Source organism: Bombus vancouverensis, chromosome 14 (genome assembly GCF_051014615.1).
Source record: "Bombus vancouverensis nearcticus chromosome 14, iyBomVanc1_principal, whole genome shotgun sequence".
Taxonomy (NCBI): Eukaryota; Metazoa; Arthropoda; class Insecta; order Hymenoptera; family Apidae; genus Bombus; species Bombus vancouverensis.
This window is the reverse complement of record NC_134924.1, coordinates 7,899,482-7,925,059: the sequence shown is the minus strand read 5'-3', so window position 1 is coordinate 7,925,059 and position 25,578 is coordinate 7,899,482. Positions and strand designations below refer to the sequence as shown.

Below are 25,578 nucleotides of genomic sequence, written 5' to 3'. Positions count from 1 at the left end.
TACTTGCGATAGTTAGGATACGTCTGGGCGACATTCGCTACAAACAGAATACACAAAACACAACGAACGGGATGTTAATACCAACACAGAACGAACATGCCCGTGCGCATTCGTTCGTTTGTCGTTTGCTCGCGTGCTCACCCTGCTACACACGCAAGAACAGACACAGAGACGGAGTTATCGAGAAAGATAGAAACACCAGGATGAAAAAGGGAAAGGAAGGAAAAGAACAGAGCATCCATGAGAGCGAGAACGAAAGAATATAATACGTGCATAAGTTTGCGTACGTGTCGTACGTGTTTGTATACGTGTATATATATGCGTGTGAATGCGCGCGCGCGCGCACGTTCTTGTGTTTTAGTATACGTGTGCCTGTATATATATATGTGTACGTGTAAAAGAGAGAAGTTGCACGCAGCACCCTGTGCGTCTTTATCTGGCAGCTATCGAGGATACGATTATCATGCGCACTCTCTCTTTCTTCGTTTCCACTCAATGCCTCCGTGTTTCTCAGTGGCTGCGTACGTGAACGTCTACCGGTCTTCAACTGCTCCGAATCGGTGCTATTCGTTTCGATCGCGCACTCTCACAAACAAACACACATACCGACTGTAGACTCGTGTATACATTGAGAGACGAAGCAGAGCTCCTTCTTCGTCGTCGTCGTTTCGTTCGGCCGACGCCGCGCGAGAAATATACACACTTTCTTTTCCAAATATCCAGTTTTTCTTCCACTTGAACACTTTCTAATCTTACCGATAATATCCCAATGTACTGTAATTGCACGTACCTCTTCTGTTTACTCGAAAAATCCCGGTTTTCTGGCCTGCGATCAGTAAAGAAAAAACGCAGACACCGCACCTCCCTTGTCAGAAAGCACTCACGGCAGACCGCAACACATGGCTACGGGCCTCCACCAAGATCGGCTATCCTCGACTCTATTCGGCAAACTTCGGACAGGACCGTACCTATCGCTTCGGTTGCCCTTCTCTTCCCTTACGAACGAGAAACCAATGGTTTTTTCATTATCTTACCATACAAATAATTTCTAACAGATTAAAAAATTTCACTTCGTTTTACACTTTACGAGCGCTATTTACGGTAAAAGTTGTATCGATCTGCAGGATATCTTTCAGTTTATATATATAGGCTTGCTAATTTCCGATTAATATTGCATCGATAAATATTATGTTGTATCGTTTGAATTTTATCAATTCATATTTTATTATGTACATTGTCATTTTATTCATTATCACGTACATAATTTTCTTATTTTTCTTAATCAAAATAACACACTCTGAGTGCTTGAAACATAAAAGGTTACCTTAAGAAATGTAGATAGTTTTTTCTTGTTCGAAGATGTATCGAGGGTTTTAACTGCATAGAAGCAGATGTGAATATGCGGCGAGAAAAAAAAAGAAAGAAAACTAAAGCAACAGAAAAGAAAAAGAAAATGAAAGATAAGGAAAGGGGCGCCCGGTCGTTGATTTCCGGTGCTGGCCAACCGTTAGAAGCAGGGCGAGGGTTCTGCACAGGCGTCCTCCGTCGTCTTCTACCGAAGGCCGTGTGGTGTCACGGTGAGCGTGGCAAAACCCGGAAAGAAGAAAAGAAGCCGAAGGAGCGTGGAGTAGTACGAAGGAACACGAAGGAGCCCGAAGGAGCTAGATACCCTCCTCCTACTCTTCCTTCTCCTCCTCCTTTACCTCCTATTCCTTCTCTTCACCATCTTCTCCTGGTTTTCCTCGTCAAAAGCAGCCCTGATTGTTAGCAGTGTATGTACATATATATGTACATCGAAACAAAAATCTCTCTCTCTCTTTCTTCCTTCTTAGTACTCCTTTTATATGTAATCCCAACGCATTTTCTTACATGAGCCTTTCATACATATTACTCGATAGGAAAATTCAACTTCAGATAAGTCGAGCCAAACTTGTTTGACGCAGCCACTACATTCATCTAAAAAATGGTTTTACAAAAGATTTTATTGTTATCGTGAATTTCATAGAACAATTATACTGTTTTCTTTTCCTTTTTTTTTTAAAGTACATCTTCATTGATTATATTTATACAATACTTTGTATAACGCATGCGATAAACCGATCGAATCAACTTATATATGCATTGACTTTGATCCTTGACAGTTTCGTAATATATGTTCTTCAAGATCCCATCCATAGCTGGTACAGAACATTTTGTTTCTCTCCATTGCTCCATTGCTCTTCTTTCTTCCCTATTGTCTCTCCTCGTCAGAACTTCCCCACTCAGCATCGACACCACGTCACTTTACTTTTTCTGCTCCCCCCTTCTATATATCCACACACACGTGCATAGTGCATACTCAAGTTCGCTCATTCGGTTGGTTCTTCTCGAGTACCATCTCTTTCTCGTCGACGATTCTTAGTTCCCATAATGAACCGTACGACGTGGATCGTGGCTAAGAGTAAACGGACGTAGCAGTTCCATTAATGATAGCTTTAAAGGAACTTGACCTTTTCAAGCTACCAAACAAATCTACCACTAAAATTCATTTCGTAATATTATTCTTCTATGAGTAATCATGCTGTTCACGAAAACCCATCCTTACTTTATTCTTCTTTTTGCTACTCTTTCAATTTCATTATATCCATGTTTGAAACATTTCGAGTCTTGAATCATTTACGTGACAGTTACAGACATCTAATTGTAAGCCGATTTGATCGATTAAAAAGGAAGGAAAAAGAAAGCTATTACTTGTTCGTATTTCGATTTTATTATGCATAGTGTTATTAAAATACGACGATATTTCCGAGCATTATTACAAATACAAAATTTACAACATAATTAGTTCAAACTCTCAAAACGATCGACGAATAATATATCTACGTATAATTACTTACTGAGTTTGAAGCAGTAATAAATGCGGTAAAAACGAGCTGTGGGGTAAATCTCAATGCCTTTTTTTACGATATACTGATCCTGTTCATTCCAGGTATATATATGTATGTATATATATATATATATATATATATATATATATATATATATATCCTTGCTTACAGCATTTACAGATTAATTTTTCTCAGAAGAAACAAAGTATCAGAACGATAATAACAAATAACAATATCTTTTTAGATAAAAGTTTTCATTAAGATTCCAAGCAATTGAGGTAAAATTTTACGCCTTGATTGTGTTTCTCTTTTCGTGTTCAATTCCTTCCTCTCACCTTTCTCTTCTCCCTATTTCGTATACAACCTCTCAACAGTTAGTCCTTCGTAAAAGTGTCAATGATTGAATGTTACACAACGAAACGAAAAAGTCATCATATTTATTTATTTATTCCGTTGTTACATATTTGTATTCGATAGAGAAGAGACGTTTGAAACACAGTGACATTGCTACTTTCGATAAGCGAAACCAATATCAACATCGCAAGAGTGGTCGATGATGACTTATGAAATGCTCTTCCGTAAAACAATTTTTTTTTTTTCGAACATCGAAGCTTGCACGAAGTAAGGGAAATTTTCTCAGAAGATTCCCAATGTAGATCTTAGCTCGATATTTTTTTTCATTATTTTTCTTCTCCTTATTCTTCTTATGCTTTTTTGCAATCGATTCGCGAGAAATCTTTACGACACAAGGACAGCGTTTTGAAGTAAAATAGGAAGAAAATGAAAAGAGGAGGATTAGAAAGGACGACAATGTTCACTGTCCCAAGTTTGGTATGTCCGAGCCACGAGCGAAAAGCAACGTTGTCAACGAATCGATATCCGGATGGGCGTGGCGTTGTCGATCCTCGCGGATGCTATAATGTAGAATTTCTCGATGCGATCGTTTTCATTCGAAAAATTTAGTCTCTCGTAAACTCGATTCGATTCGACTGAAATCGACGTTGCATCGATTTGGTTACATCGCGTCCGGGTTTCGTTGAACCATTACCAAAGCTACGCTTATCTTACTGTTGTACGTTTCTTTTCTGTTTACTTTCTACAACATCAACTAGGAGCGTAGTGTCATCGTTATCTTGTTCCAACTTCAACATTCATTTAATAACCTTTTCCGTCTGTCTCGTTCTCCGGTCCCTTTTCAGTATTTTTTACGATCATTAAGCTATAAAAAACGTGGACGAGAATCTTGCGTTTCTCGAAATCTATTTCAGCACGATAAAAAATATCGAGACCAACTGCTTCAAATATAACGCATTCGCTAATTGAATTACGGTTAATTTTGTTAATATCAATTACTTATCTTTACAACAAATACTTAAAGTCGTGTATAAACACGATAGGACTTGAAATTACAATTTGCTTGGTGTAGAAGAGATTCGATGCAAGTTTAGTGTGAGTGGGGCGTTGCAGAAGCAGAAGTAGAAGCAGAAGCCTGGTTGAAACGTCGGAGAGCAGATCGGACAGGACTGACAGTGGATGCGTGTGCGGAGAAGTGGATGGGAGAAAGGACGCGCGAACGAAAGGTAATAGGCAAGGGGAATGTAAAGGAAAAGGGAGCGTGGAGTATGAAGCATAGAAGAAAGAGAGGGGAGAACTAGGGGAGAAAAAGATAGGGGACAGTACTACGCGAGAAGAGTATTCGCAGCATGTGGTCTTGTCAACCCCCTCGCGCGCACGGTTCTCTTTCACTCATCTTTCTCACCCCCTCGCGTGTCCTTTGTACTCGTATCTTCCATCTACTTCACACACCGATTTCGTAGTTTCATTGCCGTTACACCAGTTAAATTCCCCCTAGGTTCGAAATTTAGTTTCTACCTCGTCTATCCGCTTTGTAAATACTAATTGCTCTATACAAATGTCCGAAACCCACTTAACGTTTTTCTTTTGTGTGCGAAATTGCAGGTAAATACCTACTTATCCCTCCTTTCTTATCCTTCGCGTATTTTTCTGGTTCTTTAGTTTGTTACACTTGCGTCATAATTACTCTAAATTATGGAAATTCTTACGCGTCGTTACTCAAGGAATCAATTGATAGATTGTTCTATAATTCTTGCTTTAGGACAAATTACCTGATCGAATCGTTATAGAGAGTATCGAATCTGCAGAGAGTAGAGACATAAACTATCTGGTTCGTCATTCGACTACATAGGATGAAACGGTCGTTCATCTGTACCTGGCACATTTTGTCCTGCTTTGACTTTTTCCGACATTCCATATACCCTTGTCCCCTAATAAATTTCCTTCTCTGTGAAATCCATTTACAGCTTTACCTTATCCCTTCTCTTCACAGATCATTTCATACAATACTAACGAATACTAACAATACAGTACAAACGTAGCACTGCGTACGCATGCGCATACGCATACACGCTTGAAAGCAAATTAAAGCTCCCTCCGCTTCCCTTCGTTATTCTGTGTATTACATTAGTACATTTTATGGCGCAAGTTTACTGTGGTAATAAAACATAACGGTAAGCGAAAGGTTAACATTGCCAACGAATAGACGGTCGATTCTATAAATCGAGGAAATGAAGAAGAACAATTACAGAATATCTATAAAATAGTCGATACAGCAGGTAGGAAATCTGTAGCTACGTCACTGAACGACTACCCTCTAGCGGTTCGGTAAGTTGCTAGGATACACCCCATGTTCGAACCCTCCCACGATTCGGCTATCGGTGCCCTTCTACTTTTCATCGCGTTGCTTCCATTGAAAGAAAAACACCAGCTGAATTAGATGCAGATCCAAACCGAGCTAAATTCCACGTCATTCTGATTTATTGTTAATAGTCCCTCGATTTCGAATTTATCCTGTTAACTGTATATTAGCAAACAAATTTACGAACTTTATGACTTTAATGAACGAATACTTTTCGCCGATGACGGTCTTTTTCCTTAATGACAGAACCTTTAATGCCTGGTCAAATCTTGGAACAAACAGAATTAGGAACCTAATCTTGGTTTAGGAAGGTTTAGAAACCTTCTCATTCTTGTTTCTTTCCTTTTATTTTGCTTTACTGTAATATTGATATTGTTATTAACATGACATTGCAAATTATTCGCGATACTTATTTCCTCTACCAAACCAATTCATTCATCCGTCAAGTATAAAACTGTAACTATCTTTTATTGAATTGCAATGGCCACAATATTCTTGTAATATATGAAATAATTGATATAATATTTAAATTTTCGCACTTAGCTGTTCTTACCGCTCGCCCCCTTCATTCTCGCCCACCCTCTCTTTCTCTCTCTCTCTCTCTCTTTCTCATACATTAATTGCTTGTTTTCACAAGTACAATGTCGTATATCTTACTACCTGGGTAACTACATACTTTGTAAGAACATGGATAGGTCGCGCAATACATTTATCTGATATACATAATTCTTGCAGAAATGACATTCATTTACTGTCGACGCGTAGTATCATGTCCAAAGGTAAATTAGAGACAAATATAAAAATACAAATAATACTTACCGTTTCCTTCTAAAGACCGGAAGTTGTTCCAGATTTTTTAGTAGTGACATCTTTCGTAGTTGACGCGAACTTATCTATTCGACATGTACCGGTTTACTCGCGGTAACCGGTACTAACCCCAAACATGAAACCAAACACTTGATCGTACACAATTATCGAACTGTTTCACATGTGCACTTTTAAACAATTATGACAACTGAATAGAATATCACAAAAATTCACTAATAATATGTTATTTAAGTAGAATTACTCATAAATACACGCTCAAAATGGCAACTCACGAACCAATCGTCTCTGCTTGTGCGTTTACCAGTACTGCTGTAAACACTTGGTAGTCAAATTAACGACTATAATATTGATAACTTGTCATGCTTCCTCATTACAACAAAAAATTAATCGATCAAGGAAACGATGGAAATTAATTATGCGTGAAAGTAGTCTATATTATATCATAAATATATATGATATGGAAATTAAAGATAGTCACGTTGTATGTTGAAATTGACTAGGGTATGTGAAATCCGGCAGTCACAGGTCGAAGCGCCACTAGTGTCATGGTCTTTTCCTGTTCACGCTTACTCCAAAGAAGACGTGAACGAAGTTTGTATGGTAAGGGACTCGAAGATTCGATAACTTTACCTATTCAGTTGTGTTAAAAAAAGTGATATCATTATATTGGCAACGTGCAAACGATAGTCGGTGATTAAAAACGTATAATACGTTCTACTATTTACTAGTTAAATATGTTTCGATTTGTACACGCGACCACATGGCCACATGTCTTCGTGTTATTCGTATACAAGTTTTTATATCAACAAAGTTGTGGTGTTTCATAGATAACAATGAGAGGACTTTGGAAACATTCAATTTCAAAGAAATAGCGTTGAACGTCTATATCGTTTCAATTACTCCACGCTGTTACAATTTCTGTCAAACTTTACTAGTTATACAAACTAAGCGATGTTTATACATATTTCTTTCTCTTTTTTTCGTTTTTTTCTTTTTTTCCTCATTTCTATCAATGTACCGCGTTGATTGATATTCAACAAAAATAAACAGCGTTTGCAATATTTGAATCCGTTAAATGGAATATTTTTCAAATTTTCAATTTTTATATTCATTTTGCAGAATAATGAATATATTCTCTCTGTGATTTATGCACATAGTGCTAAAAATTGGCGATCTATGATTTTGCATTATTAATATACAATTTATATAAATAACACATATATAAGAGGTTTTTAATGATAACTTTTATTTTACAGATAAATCATGGCTGACATAGAAACGTATGATGATATAGTGGTACCTACCACTACAACTTTGCCTGTGGCACTTTCCGCTGAATTGCCAGAAATTAAATTATTTGGTCGTTGGAATTGCGATGATGTACAGGTGAACGATATGTCATTACAAGACTATATCGCTGTAAAAGAGAAAAATGCAAAATATCTACCACATTCTGCTGGACGTTATGCTGCGAAACGATTTCGAAAAGCTCAATGTCCCATAGTTGAACGTCTCACAAATTCTTTAATGATGCACGGAAGAAACAATGGCAAAAAGTTAATGGCAGTAAGAATTGTAAAACATGCCTTTGAAATAATTCACCTGCTAACGGGTGATAATCCTTTACAGGTAATGCATATATTATAGTCATTTTTTTTGTAACTAACTATGGTTACTCTATTTTATATATGTACATATGTATGTAAATAAGTAAAATTAGAGTGAAAATGCATTTACACACGTTTATCTTTGCGTTTATTACGTTTGTACGAAGGTTCTTGTGACGGCTATCATTAACTCAGGACCAAGAGAAGATTCCACGCGTATTGGTCGTGCTGGTACAGTTAGAAGACAAGCGGTGGATGTTTCTCCGCTACGACGAGTAAATCAGGCCATTTGGTTATTATGTACCGGTGCTAGGGAAGCCGCATTCCGTAACATTAAGACGATTGCCGAATGTTTGGCGGATGAACTCATCAATGCTGCCAAAGGTTCGTCTAATTCTTACGCGATTAAAAAGAAGGACGAACTCGAACGTGTTGCTAAATCTAATCGATAAACATGTTTATTTGTGAAAATATAAAATAAATGATATGTCTTTAAAGTGATTCTTGCTCTATATGTTTCCCGTCCTTGTCGTTCATATACTACACGTATAAGGATACATCATGATAAAAAAGAGATCGAATTGTTATTCGAATAAACATTATTTGATCTTCAATTTCATAATTTTGTCCGTTAACGAAATAACGAGCGAATTCTGTTGGAAGGCTAACGCAAAAGTGAACAAAATCAACAGGGAATGATTCGATTAAGATAAAGATGAAAGGGAGATAAACGATATTTAGAAATTGCATGATTCTTTAATTTGAACATACCAAGCGTAGTTGACAATTTATTGTCGAGATAGCGATGTTGTAGCAATGCAGTGTTACCACTACAGAAAATATATCGTATCGTATAATTTAGAGGTTGAGTCAAATCGGAAGTTGATCGCGTAATTGGTTTTTATTTCAGAGAAATAGGTTGTACGTGTACGATCATGTCAGGAGCATTGAAAAAGGTAACGTCTCTGTGTATAACATAATATAATTAGTAAATTGCTAAAATAATTGGATAATATCTCTTTTATTCTCGAAATGGTTCCGTCATTTCGTTCAAAACATAACCATACCTTTTTTTCATGTTCTGTTCAATAACAATATCTTTTTATTTATAGTCAACAAACTTAACTGGACTCGCTGTATCTGTGAGTCCTCGTGTGGAACTTCGTGTATTGTATGAACGAATTTTACGGCTCGTGAATCAGATGCCACAAGACTACATTTACAGGAAATCTATCGAAAGTTTGATTAAGGAAAGGACCGATATTATATCACAGGTTATTTCTCACTTAAGGATTCTTAAATACTAGATATTTGGACGATATTTTTATTTCGAATCGAATTACCGATATAATATGTACATATCTGACGTTGCAGAATGAAAGCGTCCCTGCTATAGAAGAAAAGATAAACCAGGGACAAATCGAGGAACTAATAATTCACGCGAAAAACGAACTGAACTTGGTACAGAATATGTTTGAGTATAAGCCATGGGAAAGCTTGATGGAAAAAGCTCCACTGCATCAGTGGACTTGGCCCCCTCACAAATAATTTTAATTGCCTTTCAAATATTTGTACATAGTACTAAGCGAATAGCTTATCGGTTGATGTAATAGAATCATAGATTAAATTATACTTCCATGTAGCAACGCATTGTCAACGATCGTGTTTATTGTTGATAGCAAGTACGTATTTCCTAAAGCAAATAGTTGCTAATATGAGACAAGAATGAGCATTTAGTTGTGAAAAATCGATTTGCGTTCGATTAGTGTGAACTTGACGTGCGTAAAGACACGAGGTGTTGAGGTAAAGGATCGCAGAAGGAAGAAAATCGGATGATACATCACGATTCAAACATTTAGCGAAAAAAGGTGGCGAAATGTTGAACAGCTACGTCTAATTGTTGGAACATTAGAAAAAACGTCACATAACACACTCATATAGAAGGAATACGTTGAAAGGAATGCGGCAAGGATGAGATAGGTAGGGGAAGGGACAATGCTATGCGTTACATGGTTAGGTGAAAAGGATGGAGAGATAGTAGGCAGGTTGGTAGATAGATGAAAGACGAGCGATGGTAGGAGAACGGTTTTAACCAGTGTTCACAGGGGTGGGGATTCGAGGGCCGCCGTCGCCGCCGCCACCGTCGCTCAGTTCCGATTTCGCGTCGCGTTCGAGGATAAGGACCGCGCGGATCGCACTCTCTTTTGAGTCGTCTTACCATCTAAACGCACCGTGCAGTTCGACGATTTCGCTCTTTGTTTTCTCCTTCCTCTTTTCTCTTCTTTCCTCCTTTCTCTTTTTCCTCTTTTCCCATTTTTGCAACTATTTTCCCTCCTCTCCCTCACTTTGATCCTTCTCTCATCCTTATTCTATATCTTGTTCTTCCTGCTGCCATACCTACTTTCTCATTCGCTTTCTCGTCAGCCGATTTTCGTCTATCCTTAATCGTTCCCTATTGCCACGCTTAATCTCGTGGCAGACGTTCGCATACCGAAAGTACGATTATAGTCTCGCGAATTCGACATTTGAAATTTAACTAGTCGTCGGGGAAATTGCGCGTGTGCTACAGCGTACGATAACAGTCGATCTCTAGGAAGAGAGAAGTCGTACCGCACGGAGATACTCGCGACAGTGAATAATATCGTACAATTCGACTGTTACGTGTTGTTTGCTGTTTATTCTACGCTACCGCTAACTTTAATTAAGGCAAGTATATATGTACATGTAAATGTAATAACACCGAGAAAATGGTCGAAAAATGTGTATTTATCGCAATCATAGGGTCGATAAATTTTCAACTCCTATATTGACGAATAGGAGTGCGTTGCTTCCAGTTTTTCGTACGATGACAGGATTTTAAAGAACAGGAGCCATGAAATTCGAGATCGGTTCAAAAAATAAACGTTGTACGAATTTGTATCCTGACTGCTTAAGAATCGATGGCCTCCTTTCGAACGCAAAGACCTTTCGCGCGACGCGACGCAACAGAAATTTTAAAAGGCCGTGTATTCGAAATGGCCAACAAACACGGTGGGAGCATCATTCAGCAGATAAATGTGTACGGCAGATTCTACGATGGAGAACAATACTCGTGGAAAAAACCGTGTCCCTGTTCCCGTTCACGAGTACAATGCGTGTAATTTCGTTGATTGCGACGAAACGAAAGCGGTAGAGATATTAGCATCGGTCGAACAAACAGCGAGAACAGTCTCGCGGGAGATTCTCGAATCGTCGATCGTGGAAAGAATCCGTACGATCGCGGTCGGTTGTTGTCGCGAAAGATGGGAGAAATACGGAAAGAATAGACAAAATCGGCAGAAGATTAACGCGCCGTGACGTTGCCCCGTTAGATGCTTCCCGCTCGATGTATCTTTACCGAGAGACCACTAGCTTTGTTTACTCTTTAACGATTCCTGCAGCGCGACGTTTTCTCTTTCTCGTATCCGTTTTCCTCTTTTTTTTTCAATCCATAACCGCGACGCAGTTTTTGGAAAAAATCGAAGCACGAGGAATCATTAAAGATCTTTCGTCTCATATATATCTCGAGAGGATGGTTTGAAGCTTCAATTTTTGTTCTACGACGCAGGTGAGAGGGATTGCAAATGAGCGTTGGTCGTTTTTCGCGCTAGCCATTCTGGCTTGGATTTCCGCTTAGGTTACAGCTTAGACGCGATTAAAACGTGCGATTAAAAATCGAGCCAGAATATCGATACGCTTCACTGGGGACGTTTCGCCGCTTGATTTTTCCTTACCGGTACACTTTATCAGGGTGTCATATACAACAATAGTTTAGATTCGGACGTGGTACTACGTAAAGATAATGCGATACGGAGCTATCCAAGGTTAATCGGCGGCGTTTTCTTGCGTGTTTTACGAACGAGAAAGCCGTGCGCTGAAACGGTCGATCGGCGCGTAGGAAAGTTTCGAAGAAGGAAATTTGGTTTGCGCGCGCCCTATATGTTGTCGAGTTTGTTCGCGCAGTCGCAGCTGCATCGAATGCGTAAGCAAGCGTGTATTCGCCTACTTTGCGTATACGTCTACGGTAGCGCGTTAAGCGTAGTTTTCATTCGTTGCCTGTTAACGAAGCTTTCGCTCGGTAGTTTCCAATTAACGAGACGGTATCTCACGAACAACGAATCTCGAGTCGTAAAGCGACGGTCGTATTACTCTCCTCGCTTCCTTGAGAAAAGCGGTTCACTTCTCGCACGGAGGACTGTCGTATCTTCCATCCTTTCTCTTCTAACACTCGTAGTTTCTTCAATGCGCGGATGATTACGGTTCGTCTCGCTTCGTTTCATTTCGCTTCCCATCCGTTTCGTTTCTTTCGATTCCGTTCGACTAGACGCACAATTTCGCACCGTCTTCTTTCCTCGATCAACATCGTTGGCAGGCTCGTTGCCAATGGAGCCCATCCTCTTTCTTCTTTCCTTTCTTCTCTTTCAATGAAGGATATATTTAAAAGAGCCGTGTCGGAATATCAAATAAAATCATTCGGATCTTGAACGCATCGCTGTTCCTTCTTTGCGCAAACACAGCTTTCACTTCTCGCTGGTTCTTGCCATTTGCCCTTCAGCGTCGAGGACGTCACAATTCTCGTTGAATTATCGCGGCTGGGCATGCCATTCTTCGTCAGTCAGTGGATTATGGATTACGAGTAGCATTCGTAGTAGCTCTATTTCGGTTAAAGTCGATGTGTAGAATCGCGTTCGCGGACGATATCCATTGGGGAAAGAAAAGTACGGCGAAATTTGACCGACTCCACGTACATATTTGCTTTCGAGGAATCGTGGATCCGCGCAACGCGCGCAGGAAGTTTCGCAACGAACGCTTCATCTCACGAAAGAATCGCACGTATGGGCGGGCGCGCGATTGACCTGGATTTTCGATGCTAGTTTCCCGGTAATGCGACAGCAGTCAAAGTACCGCGCGCAGCAATAACAGAGAGAATCGTGGTTCGAATGAGGTCAGTAGTCGAAAGTTGACGAGAGAATAACGATAGGTACGACGACGATTACGATGGCAATAGCGATGACAACGCTGTGGCGATGACCACAAGGGCAAACAGCGAGTTAAGTCGAAGCTGAGGAAGGCAAAAAGACAAAATAGACGTATATCGCTTATACATTATATACTTGTTACTCGCTGCACGAGAAAGAAATGCTCGAAAAAAGTGGTGGTTCGGGAGAGTGATCGAAGGGCCTCCCCGGGCGCCGAATATTCCGCGAACTCCGAACATCGAATCGGCCGCGTCGTTCCCTCGATTACCGATCGCATCTATCTCTGCTTCGCGTCCGAAATGTTCCGTGCTCTCTTTCATTCTCGCATCGATACTCCCCCTTCTCTCTCTCTCTCTCTCTCTTCCTTCTCTCTTTTATTAACCGGAATGTAACTATACATATACTTAGCTCTCTCTTTACCGGTACACATTGCTCGACTGCTGCCACCACCAACACCATCATATAGATAACGCACACACGTCGTTCCCTCCCTTCTCTTTTCTCCGCCTTTCGCTCAATCGCTCTGCGAACCTTGCTACGTAGCTTTCCTTCCGCATACCAAAATTCCTGGGAAACGATGCTGAGAAAATAATTCCGAACGATGCCGCTTCTTTTTTTCGCTTTTGCGGCGTTCTTTCTTTTCTGGTTTCGTTCGGCTCGTTCGTTCGATCGAATCTCCGATCCACCGAGATTTTACGCTCCTGCTAGCCAACACGCATGCGCACAGGTGCGGCGAACGGAATAGGTGCGGCACAGTGCACTTGTGCGACTCTGACTGACCCAGATGCCTCGCGAATAAAACCCATCCGTACTCGTTCTCGATATCCTGCCGTTCTCTTCTATCTTTCTCCGACCCCTGCACCCCGTCCTCTTCCTACTTTTTCTTGTCTCCTTCTGCCTGCGAGCTTCCCACTAGGACCAAACCTCAGCCCTTCTCTCCTTTTCGTTTTAGCTGGCGCCCAGATCCAACAACCGCGGGATAATCGCCGTTCGATGTATTTTCCAAAAAGGAAGAGCTACGCGCTCGTTCGAGAAAATACGCGACGACGCAAATGCCCCATACTCCCGTACTCGTCGTTGCTGTCGTCGTCGTTTGTCACTTGCGTTTGATGCGTCAAACGATCCGGTCGGGCGTATGCCTTGTCTAGGCGATTTTTGCGCGGGAACGCAACTTCGAACTAGAAACGTAGAACGAAAGAGCAAATGGCAAGACCGACAACGATCGGGCAGTTAAACGATAACCGGTTATGCGTTTCGTTCGCTCTCCTTCCGTGGAACTCGCCTTCGTTCCTGGATAGTGTTCGGCGCTTTTGCTTTCCCTTTTCTTTGTCCTCTATATTTCTTTCCGTCGTTCGTCGTTTTTCTGCTCGATCTCGTCTTACGACGCTAACGCCAGTGCTCGATAAGCGAGCGCGAAGTGAGGAAAACGGATGACGAGCAACGGTCATTGTAAGAAATTTTGCCGCGAAACGACGGAAGAGGAAGTGGCACGTACGAGCAAATACGGAAATCGTACACGGTCTATTACGGTGCCGCGTAATACATACGGCATTCGAACCGTTACGAGAGAAATCGAGGCGAAGGTCCGACGCGCAACATCGGTCTAGAGCCTGGGATCATGCGACTATTCGGCCAACGACTCACGTCCCGTGAAGCGAGCCAACGATCCACGACTAATCGCCGCTCTGTACCCGCTGTACGCTAGATTTTGCCGTGTCAGAGTCGAAACGATCGCTTCTCTCCTTTTTTCCACTTGCCCTCCTGTCGTTTTTCTCCTTTTCTTCTTGCGCTTGTTCCGTTGCGTTGATTCGGCTAGGAATAGGCCACGAGTGCAACGCGACGTCGACATCGATTCGTGTTTTGTCCTACCGCGGCAACTGACGGCATTCTCCCGCCATTCTTCCCCTTCTCCGGACTGGTTTATCAACTTTCGGATTCCTTCCGCGGATTCTTCCGTTTACGTTCTCGTCGATCGAATTTCGGTCATGAAACGCGTTCTCGACTTCGAAAGCAAAGAGAGAACGCGCAAGATGAGAACAGGCTGACAGTTATCGCTCGTCCGCTCTCACCGGATATACTGGATCGAACTTGTCCTGAAAGACTCTCTTTTTCACACGTGGACCGCGACCTCGATCCGATTTCATCTACGGCGTGCTTCAATTTCTCTCTCTCTCTCTCTTGCTGTTTTCTTCTTCTTCACCTCCCATACATACATGGATGCAGGAACGCTCTCATCCGATTTTCCGATCGCTACCGGTCGGACTAATTGGGCTATTGGCGGCAATCGCTGCGGCGATAGACGAAGGTCGAGGAAGCGTTACGGCAAAGATGACGACGACGAAGATGCCTCTCGGCTCAGCTTTCTCCTTGCTTTTACGCAACAACGTCGGGAACGTTGCTCGAAAGATGGAATACTCGTTTAGCGGGAAAACAGTAGGCGTGTAAATTTACTCGCCGTGATCGTATTTATCGTCGCGTCTATTCGAGCGTGCTGCGACTACTTGAGATCGAGCTGGTCGATTTTTCGAAGAAGACGAGCAACGCGCACGCAGTATATGCCGCTGGCCGTCGATTTATCGAGACTCTTGCACTAATTCGAACCCGTTAGGCAAAACCGTTACCGCTGGTATCGAGCACGAGTTGGTCTTCTGTTCGGTTCGCGCAGTTCGTCTCCACGAACGAGAAGCATTTCGTTGGCTCGACCAACGCTATGCCAAGTAGAACGAAATATGAGTGGAAAGCAAGAAAGGCGGGGAAGGCAGACGAGGCAGAAGAAAGCGAGGATGATGAAATTACAAAGAATTTTAGGAAGCGCCGAATGCACGGACGATGGAGGATCGGTCGCGGTTCTCGTAGCTGCAGCGAGGACGCCGCAGGGTCGTCGAGATGGGCAACAATGGGAGCAGTTCTCGAGATCAGCAAGCTGCGTCCGTGTGTTCGAACGGGCTGACCGTGCCGGATGGAGTAAATCGGGGTTGGTCTCAGTCCTTCCCTCGGGAATTAACGAGACATCGGTCGCAGCCAACCACTGCGCGCAAGGTCCTCCCCGAGCCACCGAATCAGAGGTTACGCGCCACCGACAACGGAAGTATCATACAGAACGGTGGAACGATCAGTGGTCGCAGAGCACCGACGTTCGCGTCGTCTCGCGACCTCACCAAGGTGAAACTCGTCGTTAATTAGTAGAAAACGAACGCGACCTAGAAAATCATGCGTCATTGCCTTGACCGTCTTTCTGTTGCAGCGTACCAACGATCCTTCGTTTCGGGAGAGAAGCGGTTCCGCGTCGAACCTCGTCCAACCCTGTTCAAGAAGGATCGATCGGCACTGCTGTCGCTATCGAGCCGATTCGAGTCGGCCAGATGCGAACACCAGTGCCGGCAATCTGAAGAAGTTTGGCAGCGAGCCTGACCTTCGTTGTTCTCCGGATCTGGTCTATCCTCCGACCCCGGGCCGCTCCGATTTATCGAGCAACTCGATCGACAGGCAAGAGACAGTCCCGCCATCATCCAGCTGTTACCGCTATGGCAAGGAATCCAAAGAACGACTCGAAAACGCATACAAACCTAGGAAAAAGTACAAAGCTCCTGCTCCGCCGGCATCTCCCGCCTCTCCTAGTCTGCACGGAGACTCCTCGAGAGATGTCGACTCCCGCTTCTATCCGCACGCGCATTTCCATTCCCATCCTCATTCTCATGCTCATCAAGTCGAACACCATCACCATCGTTCGCAAGTTCAACCGCCTCCACGAAGATCCCGCCTGTTTAAGACTCGCGCCGAATCGAAGAAAGCCCAAATCACCTGGCAGCTGTCACCGTCGTCCGACTGCGATCGCGAACGATCGCGACCCACGCAAAGAGACGCGCCCAACCATTGGAACGGCGCCCCTCGTCCCTCTCGGACGACCCAGCATTCCGACAACGACGAGGTCGTTGCGGATGCAGTGCCTGTTAACCGGCACGATCGCGATCGCCCGAACGTCGACGAACATCGCCACCATCGTTCTAGACTGTCCGATCACGGAAAGAACACGCTGCAAAGAAGCATCAGTAGCCCAGAGTTTCAAGCGGAGTTGATTCGAGTGGCTAAAAGAGTCCGTGACAAGTTAGATTCCAGCGGAACGGCGTTCGACGAATCCGCGCATGATCGTCGGGGCGACCGTTTCGACGCGGAAACGGTCGGCCTTGTCGATCAACGATCGAGTCGTCGACGTAACGAGATCGAAGATGGGCGAGAGAATCGCGACGACGGTAAGGAACGGGATCAACGCGGTCGATCCTTGGATTCAGTCAACGTTATCGAAACGGGCAATCGCGAAACAGAAGGAGGCGTCGACCGCGATGCGATCGCTAAATCGAACCGACGTCGTCGAACCTACGAAAGCCCGGCATCGAGGGATCGGTCAGCGAACGACGCGGTTGATGTTGTCAACAGTTGTTGCAAGTCGACCGAAGGGCGACCGTGGCAGCATCAGCAGCAAAATTCGGATCCTGGCAGCAGACGAGACGATGACCGTCGATCGAAGATCGTTTCGGCGAAACAACCGCTCGATCAAAAGTGGCCAGACGTCGCGATAGCCGAGAAATCCGAAGCGCGATCGCTAGGCAACGAGTACGTCGGAGAAACGGGCAACTCCGCCCCGAACGAACGATCGGAGGATCGAGAACACAATCAATCGTAAGTTGCTTTTCGCGACTCGTTGACGGTTCCAACCGTCGATGGTTTCCTCTTTCGATAACGTACGCGATAACTTGCACCTGTGTTCGTTGTCCGTTAGATCTGCCTCGACGACGCCAAAGACCTTTTACTTCGGCATGAACGAGGGTTCGGCTGCGGAGACTCGAGCCCACCAGGACCAAGATATCGAGGGAAAGTTCGAGTCCGAGGTCAAGTTTCTGCATCGCGATCAAGCAGACGGCCGACCTTCCTTCGTCGCGGATGCGACTGATGACATGGACGATAATGTGAGTGGTCGATCGCTCGATCTGCTCTTTTTCTTCTCGTTCGTTCCACGAACCGACCGGCGATACATTTTCAGGAAAGAAACGTGGTGGAAAATATCTCGCTGAAGCTGCGTCCCACCTTGCCGAAGAAGCAGTTGGAAATTCCGCGATTTTCGCCATCTGCTGCTTGGAGATTGCTTTCGACGTTGGAAACACCGGGCCCGAGTATGAGCACCGCCAGCGAAGAAATCCCGGTTCGTAGTCGTAACGTTTTTGTTCGTTGATCGATCGTCACCTTCCCGTTTCGATCCGGTTCGATTCCGGTTGAAACCGCGAATGTCGTCGGGCGTTCGTTTCTCTTTTAGGTGCTGTTCGAGGAGCGAATAGAGCGGCTCTCGAGGCCACCACCACCTTTCCCTCTGTCTTTGGGACCCCGCAGTTGGCACGACAAGTCCGGAGATTCCGGGATATCGGGGGATGCCGGAGCCGGCAACGAAGACTCGTTCGACGTTAGTACGATCAACAGGATGAAAACGACCGTGACGAGGCCCACTTGGACGCCGCAACAGGATTTGGGAGAGGAGTCGAGCAGCGACGCCGGCGTCGACTCGCCGCCGCCTTTATCCACTCCGTTGAAATATCATTCTCCGCGAGCGCACGTCTTCTCCCTTTCGTTGCCCAGAGACGAAGCCAGGACGACGACGTGTCTCTACGCTCCGGAAACCAAGACCAGGGAGGCGTCTGCGTTCAATTCGCTTCAGAAGCTGAAGAGATCGGTTTCGGGAGCTTTCGGTATAGGTTCCCACGAACATCAGAGAAAATGTACTCGCGACGTTCTCGACGATAACTGGTTGTTATCGACCAGCGCGCCAACCTCGTTGCAGCACAATCGCGGCCGCATCGAACCGGCGCGGATTTCGCCCTCGATTTGGCAGCCGTTTCCGTATCGAGATCGCGTCGCTCGACGCGTTCAACGTTCGCGCGATAGCGACGACGACGATAACGACGACGACGACGTCGATGACGAAGACGAAGACAACAACGACGGCGTTAATGGGATCGATGATGATTTGACAGAAGACGTCGACGACGAACGAGACTCGCGAATCAATCAGGCGATCGACCGCGACGCTAAAGTCAAAGAAAATGATTTTCCAGTTATCCTGAAGCCTCCGTCTTTTTCGTATCTTATGCCTGGCGGTCACGTTATGTATCTACCGGAGACTAACGAAACGGAACACCGAGCGCAGCATTTAAGAAGTAGAAAAATCGGTTCTACCGATTACGCGGAAACCAGCACGATCAATCGCGAGCAAAATAGCGAGGAACAAGGTGAATGTCAGGCTGAAATCGCGCCTTTTCGATTAAACGCGTACAAGAATGCCGATCGAAACAGCAACATCGACGTAGACAACGACGATAACAAGGAAGACCGAGTCGAGAAGGCGCACGAGCGCGAGGAAGAGGACGAAGAGGAGGAGGAAATAGAAGAAGATGACGACAACGAGTACGAGGACGAAGACGAGGACAAAGTCGGCAACGTATCGAAACGACGATGTAAAAGATTGAAAAGTCGCATCGGCGGCAACGATTCCAAAGGTCTTAACGAGCTTTCGACTTGTCCCGAGCCACGCGAGAATGTCAGTCAGCCAAAGCAAAGGAGAACGTTTTTGTCTTCTGCGAACGACGACCAAGAAACGCGGACTTCCAACTTCGACGCGATCGGAGAATCGAAACCGCAAAGGAAGAACAATTCGAGAAGCAAAAGGTTCACTTTTCAGTCGACGGTTAGACAGATAGAAAGACGTCGATTAGCCGAGAAGCTATCGAGGGAGGCCGAAGCGAAAGAACGGCAGAGAAAGGGCGAACTCGAAGCGATGCGCAAAGTGGAGGAAGAGTTTCAACGAAAACGCGCGAAAGAAAAAGCGAGTATCAGACAACAGTTGCGTCTTTTCAAAGAAATGGAAGAGAATTTCAAGTAAGTATGACCCCGACTCTGGGCTGAAAACGACGAGTCAACGTGCCTTGCATACGCAACAATACATACCTATCGTGCTACAACTCGATATCTCGAGATCGTTCGTTGTTGCAGTAGCCTGCCGACCCCCGACTGGGATGGTTCGCAGTTGTCTCGTGCCGATCCGGACGGCGCGCCTTCCTCCACCGCATCCTCTCCTACTTCGTTGCCAATTGGGAACTCGTCCACGATCGCACCTGGCAAACGTTCTATCGGTGACTCGGATTCGACTAAACAACTTCGTGCCGAGCGAAAAGACTATCGACCAAAGTATTACGATTGGTCACCGGATACCTGTAATCACTTAGACAATCACAGACAAACAACTGTTCATCCAAAGATAGTTTGCGACATTCCGAAAAGTTCGCACGTTTTCGTCGACGCGAACGTTCAACCTGGCAAGCCACCAATTGCGTCCAATTCCACTCCAAAGTCGGACAATTATAGGTAAGACTGATTTGTTGAAACAATATACCTTTCTTCCTCTCTCTCTCTCTCTCTCTCATTTCCTCTCCTTCTGTTTCATCCGAGACGTTACGTTTCTCTCGTAGGAAAGATTTCGCGCACGGCACCGTGGCAACTAAAACCTCTTTCGCGAGTAGCGACAGCGAACTGTCCCAATCGAACACGAGGCCGCATTCCAGGCAAAACAGAATCAAGAGCAAACCCCATCGACCTAGGTAGGTTCGAGCATACGGAATCTCGATTTCCTGGTGAACCGAAAGCTTAGAAAATAAAAGCGCTTTCTTCGCCGTTTGCGTCCAATCGCGTTGGTATCGATCTTTTATATGGACTCCGTAGCATACGATACCTATACGGTACCTATGCTTACGATTCTTAACGGGATCCTGTTTCGTTCGTGTTCCATTCACGATCGTTGATCGTTTCGTGGAATTTTTAAGCTGGGCATGATATAGAAATAATCCTAACGCCTCTAGTCATCTAACAACGCTTCATTAGAGCTAAGTTGATATCGTGCATGAATCCGCGACTGCAGAGTCTAGCGAATCGACGACTCGTTTCGAAGAAAGAGCGTTCGAACGATCGATCGATACATATACATGTATTTTTTCGAATTCTACTGCACCGCGTTAAACAACGACCAAACGAGTCTCGCGATTCGCAAGCCGAAAACAGACAAACGCTTAACCGAAGACACGAATCGTCGAATCGCTCGAATTTTTTCGTCAAACGCCAAGAGCGAGACAGTTGGAACGAAGACAAACAGCGAACGAACGTTGAGAGCAGGTCCGGTAGTCCAGTACGAAGCGTGGCCGCAGCAACCGCATCCGAGGAAGATTTGTCGCTGCTGGTAGAATCAACGAGACATCCAAGGAATCCTACCCACGATTTTATACTAACCGGAGTGCAACCGTTTTCGAAGCGAAAAACATACAAGCCGATTTCCTTCAATCCTCGTCCACCTCCGCCCATTCCGAGCTAATCTCCCGTTTTTTAACCAACATTTTTCGTGACAGTATCGAGAATATGTTGCGAAACATACCATTTTTTACGTTTACTACGACTCTATATATATTGTTATTATGTATATAACGCGGTGTATATATGTAATATATAATGGAATAAAATATCATCTTGTTTTTACAACGTGCTTTCCGATTTCGAATGTGGCGGCGATTACAGTCGAGTTTAGTCGAACTCGTCGCGCATGCGCAGAAAGCTAATCGCAACTACAACCGATCGAACCATACCTCGTTCTGTCTGTTGCTCAAATTCGTTTATATTTCCTACTACGATGGATTATTCTGATGAAACGGGACGATCCAACGACACTGAATCGTCGACGTCGAATCGTCGACATATAATCGACTGTCTGTCCAGCGTAGGATCTAAAACCATTCGTAAGTCGACACCGTCGAGCGCGCTCATGTATGTACTGATTTATATCATCGTATTTTCCTATTCTTCACACGCTTTTTCATGTTTTTCTAATCTCTATCTAAAGACGTAGCGAATTCGAATCTTTGATATCGGATAGCAGCGACGAGGAAGAAAAAGCAACGATCGACCAACTGGAGAAAGCAACGCGATCGAAAACCGGTAAAGACACAACCGATCCCCCTCCAGCCGACACGGCCATTTTCGAAGACACGGACGAGGCACGTCTCACCGAAATTTCTGTTCTATTTCCTCTTCCATTTTCGAAAACGTCGAATCAAACAAACCGGTGATCAAAGCTGCGCGTTAAGTGTTTCGTCTTTCTTTCCCCAGATAATTCTATCGATGATTTGGAACAACAGTCATCTTGGCGCCGCTTATTATAACATCGTTACGTCCGAACTATTCATTTTGGAAGACACGATGGACGACGTTGAACGTTTCGACGTAACGAATGCTCTGTATAGGCAATGTTTGCCCCGTTACGTGATTACGAACGCTGCAGCGCCCGCTGCTTTTACCAATGCTATAAAAAAGATATTGACGACGGAAGCATCGAACGAGGAAACGAATTCGTTCGATTCGCGCGGTACCGTGCGTAACGCCGTGTTGAAAGTAACCTGCAAAAAGGAGCATAACTACGAACGGTGTTCTCACAGGGTGAGATGCCTTCGACTCGACTCGGAGCCGAAGAACGTCAATAACGTGGACAGACTAACCTTTTTGAATACTATACTCAATTTTAAATGCTGCGCGATGATACACGCGTTAGGTTCGCTCTTGCTGTTCATTGACAAACACTGGAACAATATCGCGTTGGATCCGTCCGGAAAACCGTCCTTCGTATCGCTTAATTACCTCAACCTGTAAGTTGAAATCGCTTTCTTTCCACTCTCTCATCGTCCGCAATTTTTTCCATTTTATTCGGTTTTATATTTTTGCGGAACAAGCCGAGATTTGGTCATAATGGACGAGGACACTTACAAGGCGCTGAATATCGTCCAAGCCAGAGATCACCCGAGTCTTTTTAAATTTGGCAAAACAAGTACAACGATGAAAGGAATCAGTTTATTCTCGTTACTGAATCGTTATTGCCATTCCAGACCGGGAGTTCAATTCCTGTGGTAAATTCTAGTTTATCTACTGTTAGTTGCGTATGTTCGCGGGAGACACCCGGTTGTCCTATTGTTTTTGTTTGTATCTGTAACCGCAGGAAGACGCTACATCATCCGACGCGGAACATCGCCGTATTAGAGCAACGATTAAACGCTGTCGAATTTTTTCTGAATTCGAAGAACCAGAGCGTTGTCGAGAATTTATCGTCTTGCTTAAGGCACGTATATCGTTTGACCAACACCGTGCTTGCCTGTTGTTCCGGACCGCAAGCCAAGCCATCCAATTGGTACAAATTGCACAAGGTTCGATTCTTTGTTCCGATTCCTTTAGTTGCCAGTTATAAACGATATGCGAACGATCCTTGCGCCTTGCTCGATCAGTCAAACGGTTTCATTTGCTTTTTCAGACCATTTCGCACGTAATTTGTATCGCGGACATATGCGAAGAATACGCAGGACGAATAGAACTGTTTAGGCAAATAGCCGAAAGTATCACGAGCGAGATGCAATACGTTAAGTACTTTATCGAATACATAGTGGATTTTGGCGAGAGCAGACGCGAAAGCAAGCTGGTGGTTAAACCGAATGTCGACCCCTTGCTGGACGAACGTGCGTGCAAGATTTATCTTGATTGTTTCTACGAATTGTTAATCGTAATCGTAATCAGAGCCTCTTGATTCACAGTGAATAATGTGCGACGTACTCTGCCCGAATTGCTTACGCAAATGGGAGAGAAAGATATGCGAGAGCATCTTCCATCTTCTGTCACCGGTTGTAACATGCTATATTTGCCAAACATTGGCTACGTTTTAGCGATAAACGAGTGGAATCCGACTCCGCCGACGAAAGACGCTACTTACCCTGGTTTGGAATTCAAATTCAGCATTAATCAGGTGCATTATTACAAAAGTTCTTCGGCGAAAGGTCGGTGTCTCGTTGTTTCGCTTTTACGAACCAAGCTTTTACACTTGTTCATTCTCATTCGGCTGGTTTATTCTAGAACTAGACGAGACCGTGGGTGATATCATATTGAAAATAGCTGTTCGGCAGAATCATATCGTACAAAAGTTAATACGATACATAAAGAAACACACAGGAACAATTTTACGCACGATTCAACTGTGCGCCGAATTGGACACGTAAGTACCCGTAATCGCAACCAAAGGTCGTACAAACAATTCGATGGTTAACACGCACTGCTCGATCGTTATAGTTTATTGGTGTTTTACAAAGTGGCGCGCGATTATAACTATGTCAGACCAAACGTGACCGAGTCAAAGATCATAAATGTGGTCGAAGGACGGCATCCGCTGATGGAATGCGCGACGACGTTCGTGCCAAACGACATACGTTCGGGGGAAGGTGCAAGTTTAATCAAAGTTTTAACAGGGCCAAATTCTTGCGGCAAAAGCGTATACCTAAAACAGATCGGACTCATAGTGTTCATGGCTCATATAGGTTGTTACGTTCCTGCAAGAACCGCGACGATAGGGACGATATCTCGTGTTCTGACTCAAATGTCGAACACAGAAAGCATCGGACTGAACGCCAGTTCGTTTCTACAGAATCTTCGGCAGGTAGGCGAGCGGTGTACGTTTCCCTGGATCGGATCGAAAAAAACGAGTTTGCATTTCAGATAAACGTGGCTCTACGCGCATCTACATCAGATTCGATCGTAATATCGGACGAATTAGACAGAGGAACGTCCGAAATTAGCGGATTGTCGCTGGTTGCAGCCGTACTGAACACGTTCGCCGAAAGAGGTTCGAACTGTCCTCACGTGTTTGCCGCGACGCACGCGTATAACGTACTTGCGTTACTGCCTCAAACTCCTGTAATCGAGACTCAGGTGAGAGAAAACATCTTTGTCGATAGTTTGTACTCGTATACCCCCTCTCTTCCCTTTCCTCTTCTCTCCCTTTCTATTTTTTCCTTCCTTTGGAATACAGACGTTCGAATGCGTGATCGACCAAGATGAATCACTGGCTTTTCTCTACCGTCTGACCAACGGTAGCACAAAGCGCAGTTTCGCGCATTACGTAGCGAGAATCGCGGAACTGGAAGAAGACGTTGTTAAGCGAGGATTGTTGGTAATTAAGCACGATTATACTATATACAGGATTATACGAATATACTTATAATTCGATGAATCGCAGGTATTCCAGAAGATAAAACAACACGATTTACCATCGAGTATTCATTGTCGTATCGATAGGTAAAATAGTTCGTACGCGCAGCATCGTAAAATATGTAATTATCGAGAGTGTTTGATTTTAGAATGAAACGTATCGTCGATCGATTCAGAGGGGACGACGATTTAGATTTGGAGGAACTAAAAACACTAGTGAGGCAAGCTGTGTTTCCGAAATAATCGCAGGCACCTCGATTCGAATAAAACAGTCGTCTGCTACGAAGACCAATCGTTACAGCGACAAATAAATAAAACATCTTTGTATTTTATACGTAAAGGAATAAAAATAAAACGAGTTAAAATTCAGGATAAAATTAAGATATCTGGTGTTCCGCAACAGCAGGCCACCGATATTTATCGCTACGTTTCAATTTCACGTCCGGAGTCTGGTTTTTATC

The 25,578-nt window shown here is 44.1% G+C and overlaps 4 protein-coding genes across 7 annotated transcripts in view; 3 read left to right on the top strand and 1 right to left on the bottom strand.

Annotated features, from left to right (window-relative positions):
• LOC117166748 (uncharacterized) overlaps positions 1-6,706 on the bottom strand; it is a 32,435-nt gene extending 25,729 nt beyond the window's left edge. For 2 of the 4 annotated variants that reach the window (XM_076624193.1, XM_033351042.2), the window contains exon 1: positions 791-947. The gene's annotated coding sequence lies outside the window, so the exon portion shown is untranslated. The other 2 variants (XM_033351032.2, XM_076624194.1) reach the window with 2 other exon arrangements.
• A 192-nt stretch (positions 6,707-6,898) lies between these two features.
• Positions 6,899-8,519, top strand: RpS5a (ribosomal protein S5a). Its single transcript, XM_033327176.1, has 3 exons — positions 6,899-7,011; positions 7,668-8,040; positions 8,186-8,519. Exons 2-3 carry the CDS (start codon positions 7,675-7,677, stop codon positions 8,468-8,470), a joined length of 651 nt encoding a protein of 216 aa, XP_033183067.1. The 5' UTR covers positions 6,899-7,011; positions 7,668-7,674; the 3' UTR covers positions 8,471-8,519.
• A 308-nt stretch (positions 8,520-8,827) lies between these two features.
• On the top strand, positions 8,828-9,660 carry ND-13B (NADH dehydrogenase (ubiquinone) subunit ND-13B). The gene is made up of 3 exons (XM_033327201.2): positions 8,828-8,974; positions 9,131-9,292; positions 9,393-9,660. Exons 1-3 carry the CDS (start codon positions 8,954-8,956, stop codon positions 9,564-9,566), a joined length of 357 nt encoding a protein of 118 aa, XP_033183092.1. The 5' UTR covers positions 8,828-8,953; the 3' UTR covers positions 9,567-9,660.
• A 141-nt stretch (positions 9,661-9,801) lies between these two features.
• Positions 9,802-25,482, top strand: LOC117153302 (uncharacterized). Its single transcript, XM_033327223.2, is given in 20 exon segments — positions 9,802-10,724; positions 15,824-16,177; positions 16,260-17,692; positions 17,793-17,979; positions 18,054-18,212; positions 18,324-19,936; positions 20,051-20,422; positions 20,527-20,665; positions 21,177-21,414; positions 22,218-22,740; positions 22,825-22,998; positions 23,088-23,292; positions 23,397-23,598; positions 23,674-23,913; positions 23,990-24,128; positions 24,203-24,566; positions 24,626-24,838; positions 24,939-25,079; positions 25,146-25,204; positions 25,267-25,482. Coding segments are annotated over 19 exon segments (6,771 nt in total). The 5' UTR covers positions 9,802-10,724; positions 15,824-15,901; the 3' UTR covers positions 25,361-25,482.
• Positions 25,483-25,578: the final 96 nt, after the last annotated feature.

What these genes read in the sequence shown, in the direction of transcription:
- RpS5a (XM_033327176.1), top strand. Translation starts at nt 7,675, where the DNA reads ATGGCTGACATAGAAACGTATGATGATATAGTGGTACCTACCACTACA. An exon ending in CGGGTGATAATCCTTTACAG is followed by an intron (nt 8,041 to 8,185) that starts GTAATGCATATA and finishes GTTTGTACGAAG; the next exon opens with GTTCTTGTGACGGCTATCAT.
- ND-13B (XM_033327201.2), top strand. Translation starts at nt 8,954, where the DNA reads ATGTCAGGAGCATTGAAAAAG. An exon ending in TGTCAGGAGCATTGAAAAAG is followed by an intron (nt 8,975 to 9,130) that starts GTAACGTCTCTG and finishes TTTTATTTATAG; the next exon opens with TCAACAAACTTAACTGGACT. An exon ending in GGACCGATATTATATCACAG is followed by an intron (nt 9,293 to 9,392) that starts GTTATTTCTCAC and finishes CTGACGTTGCAG; the next exon opens with AATGAAAGCGTCCCTGCTAT.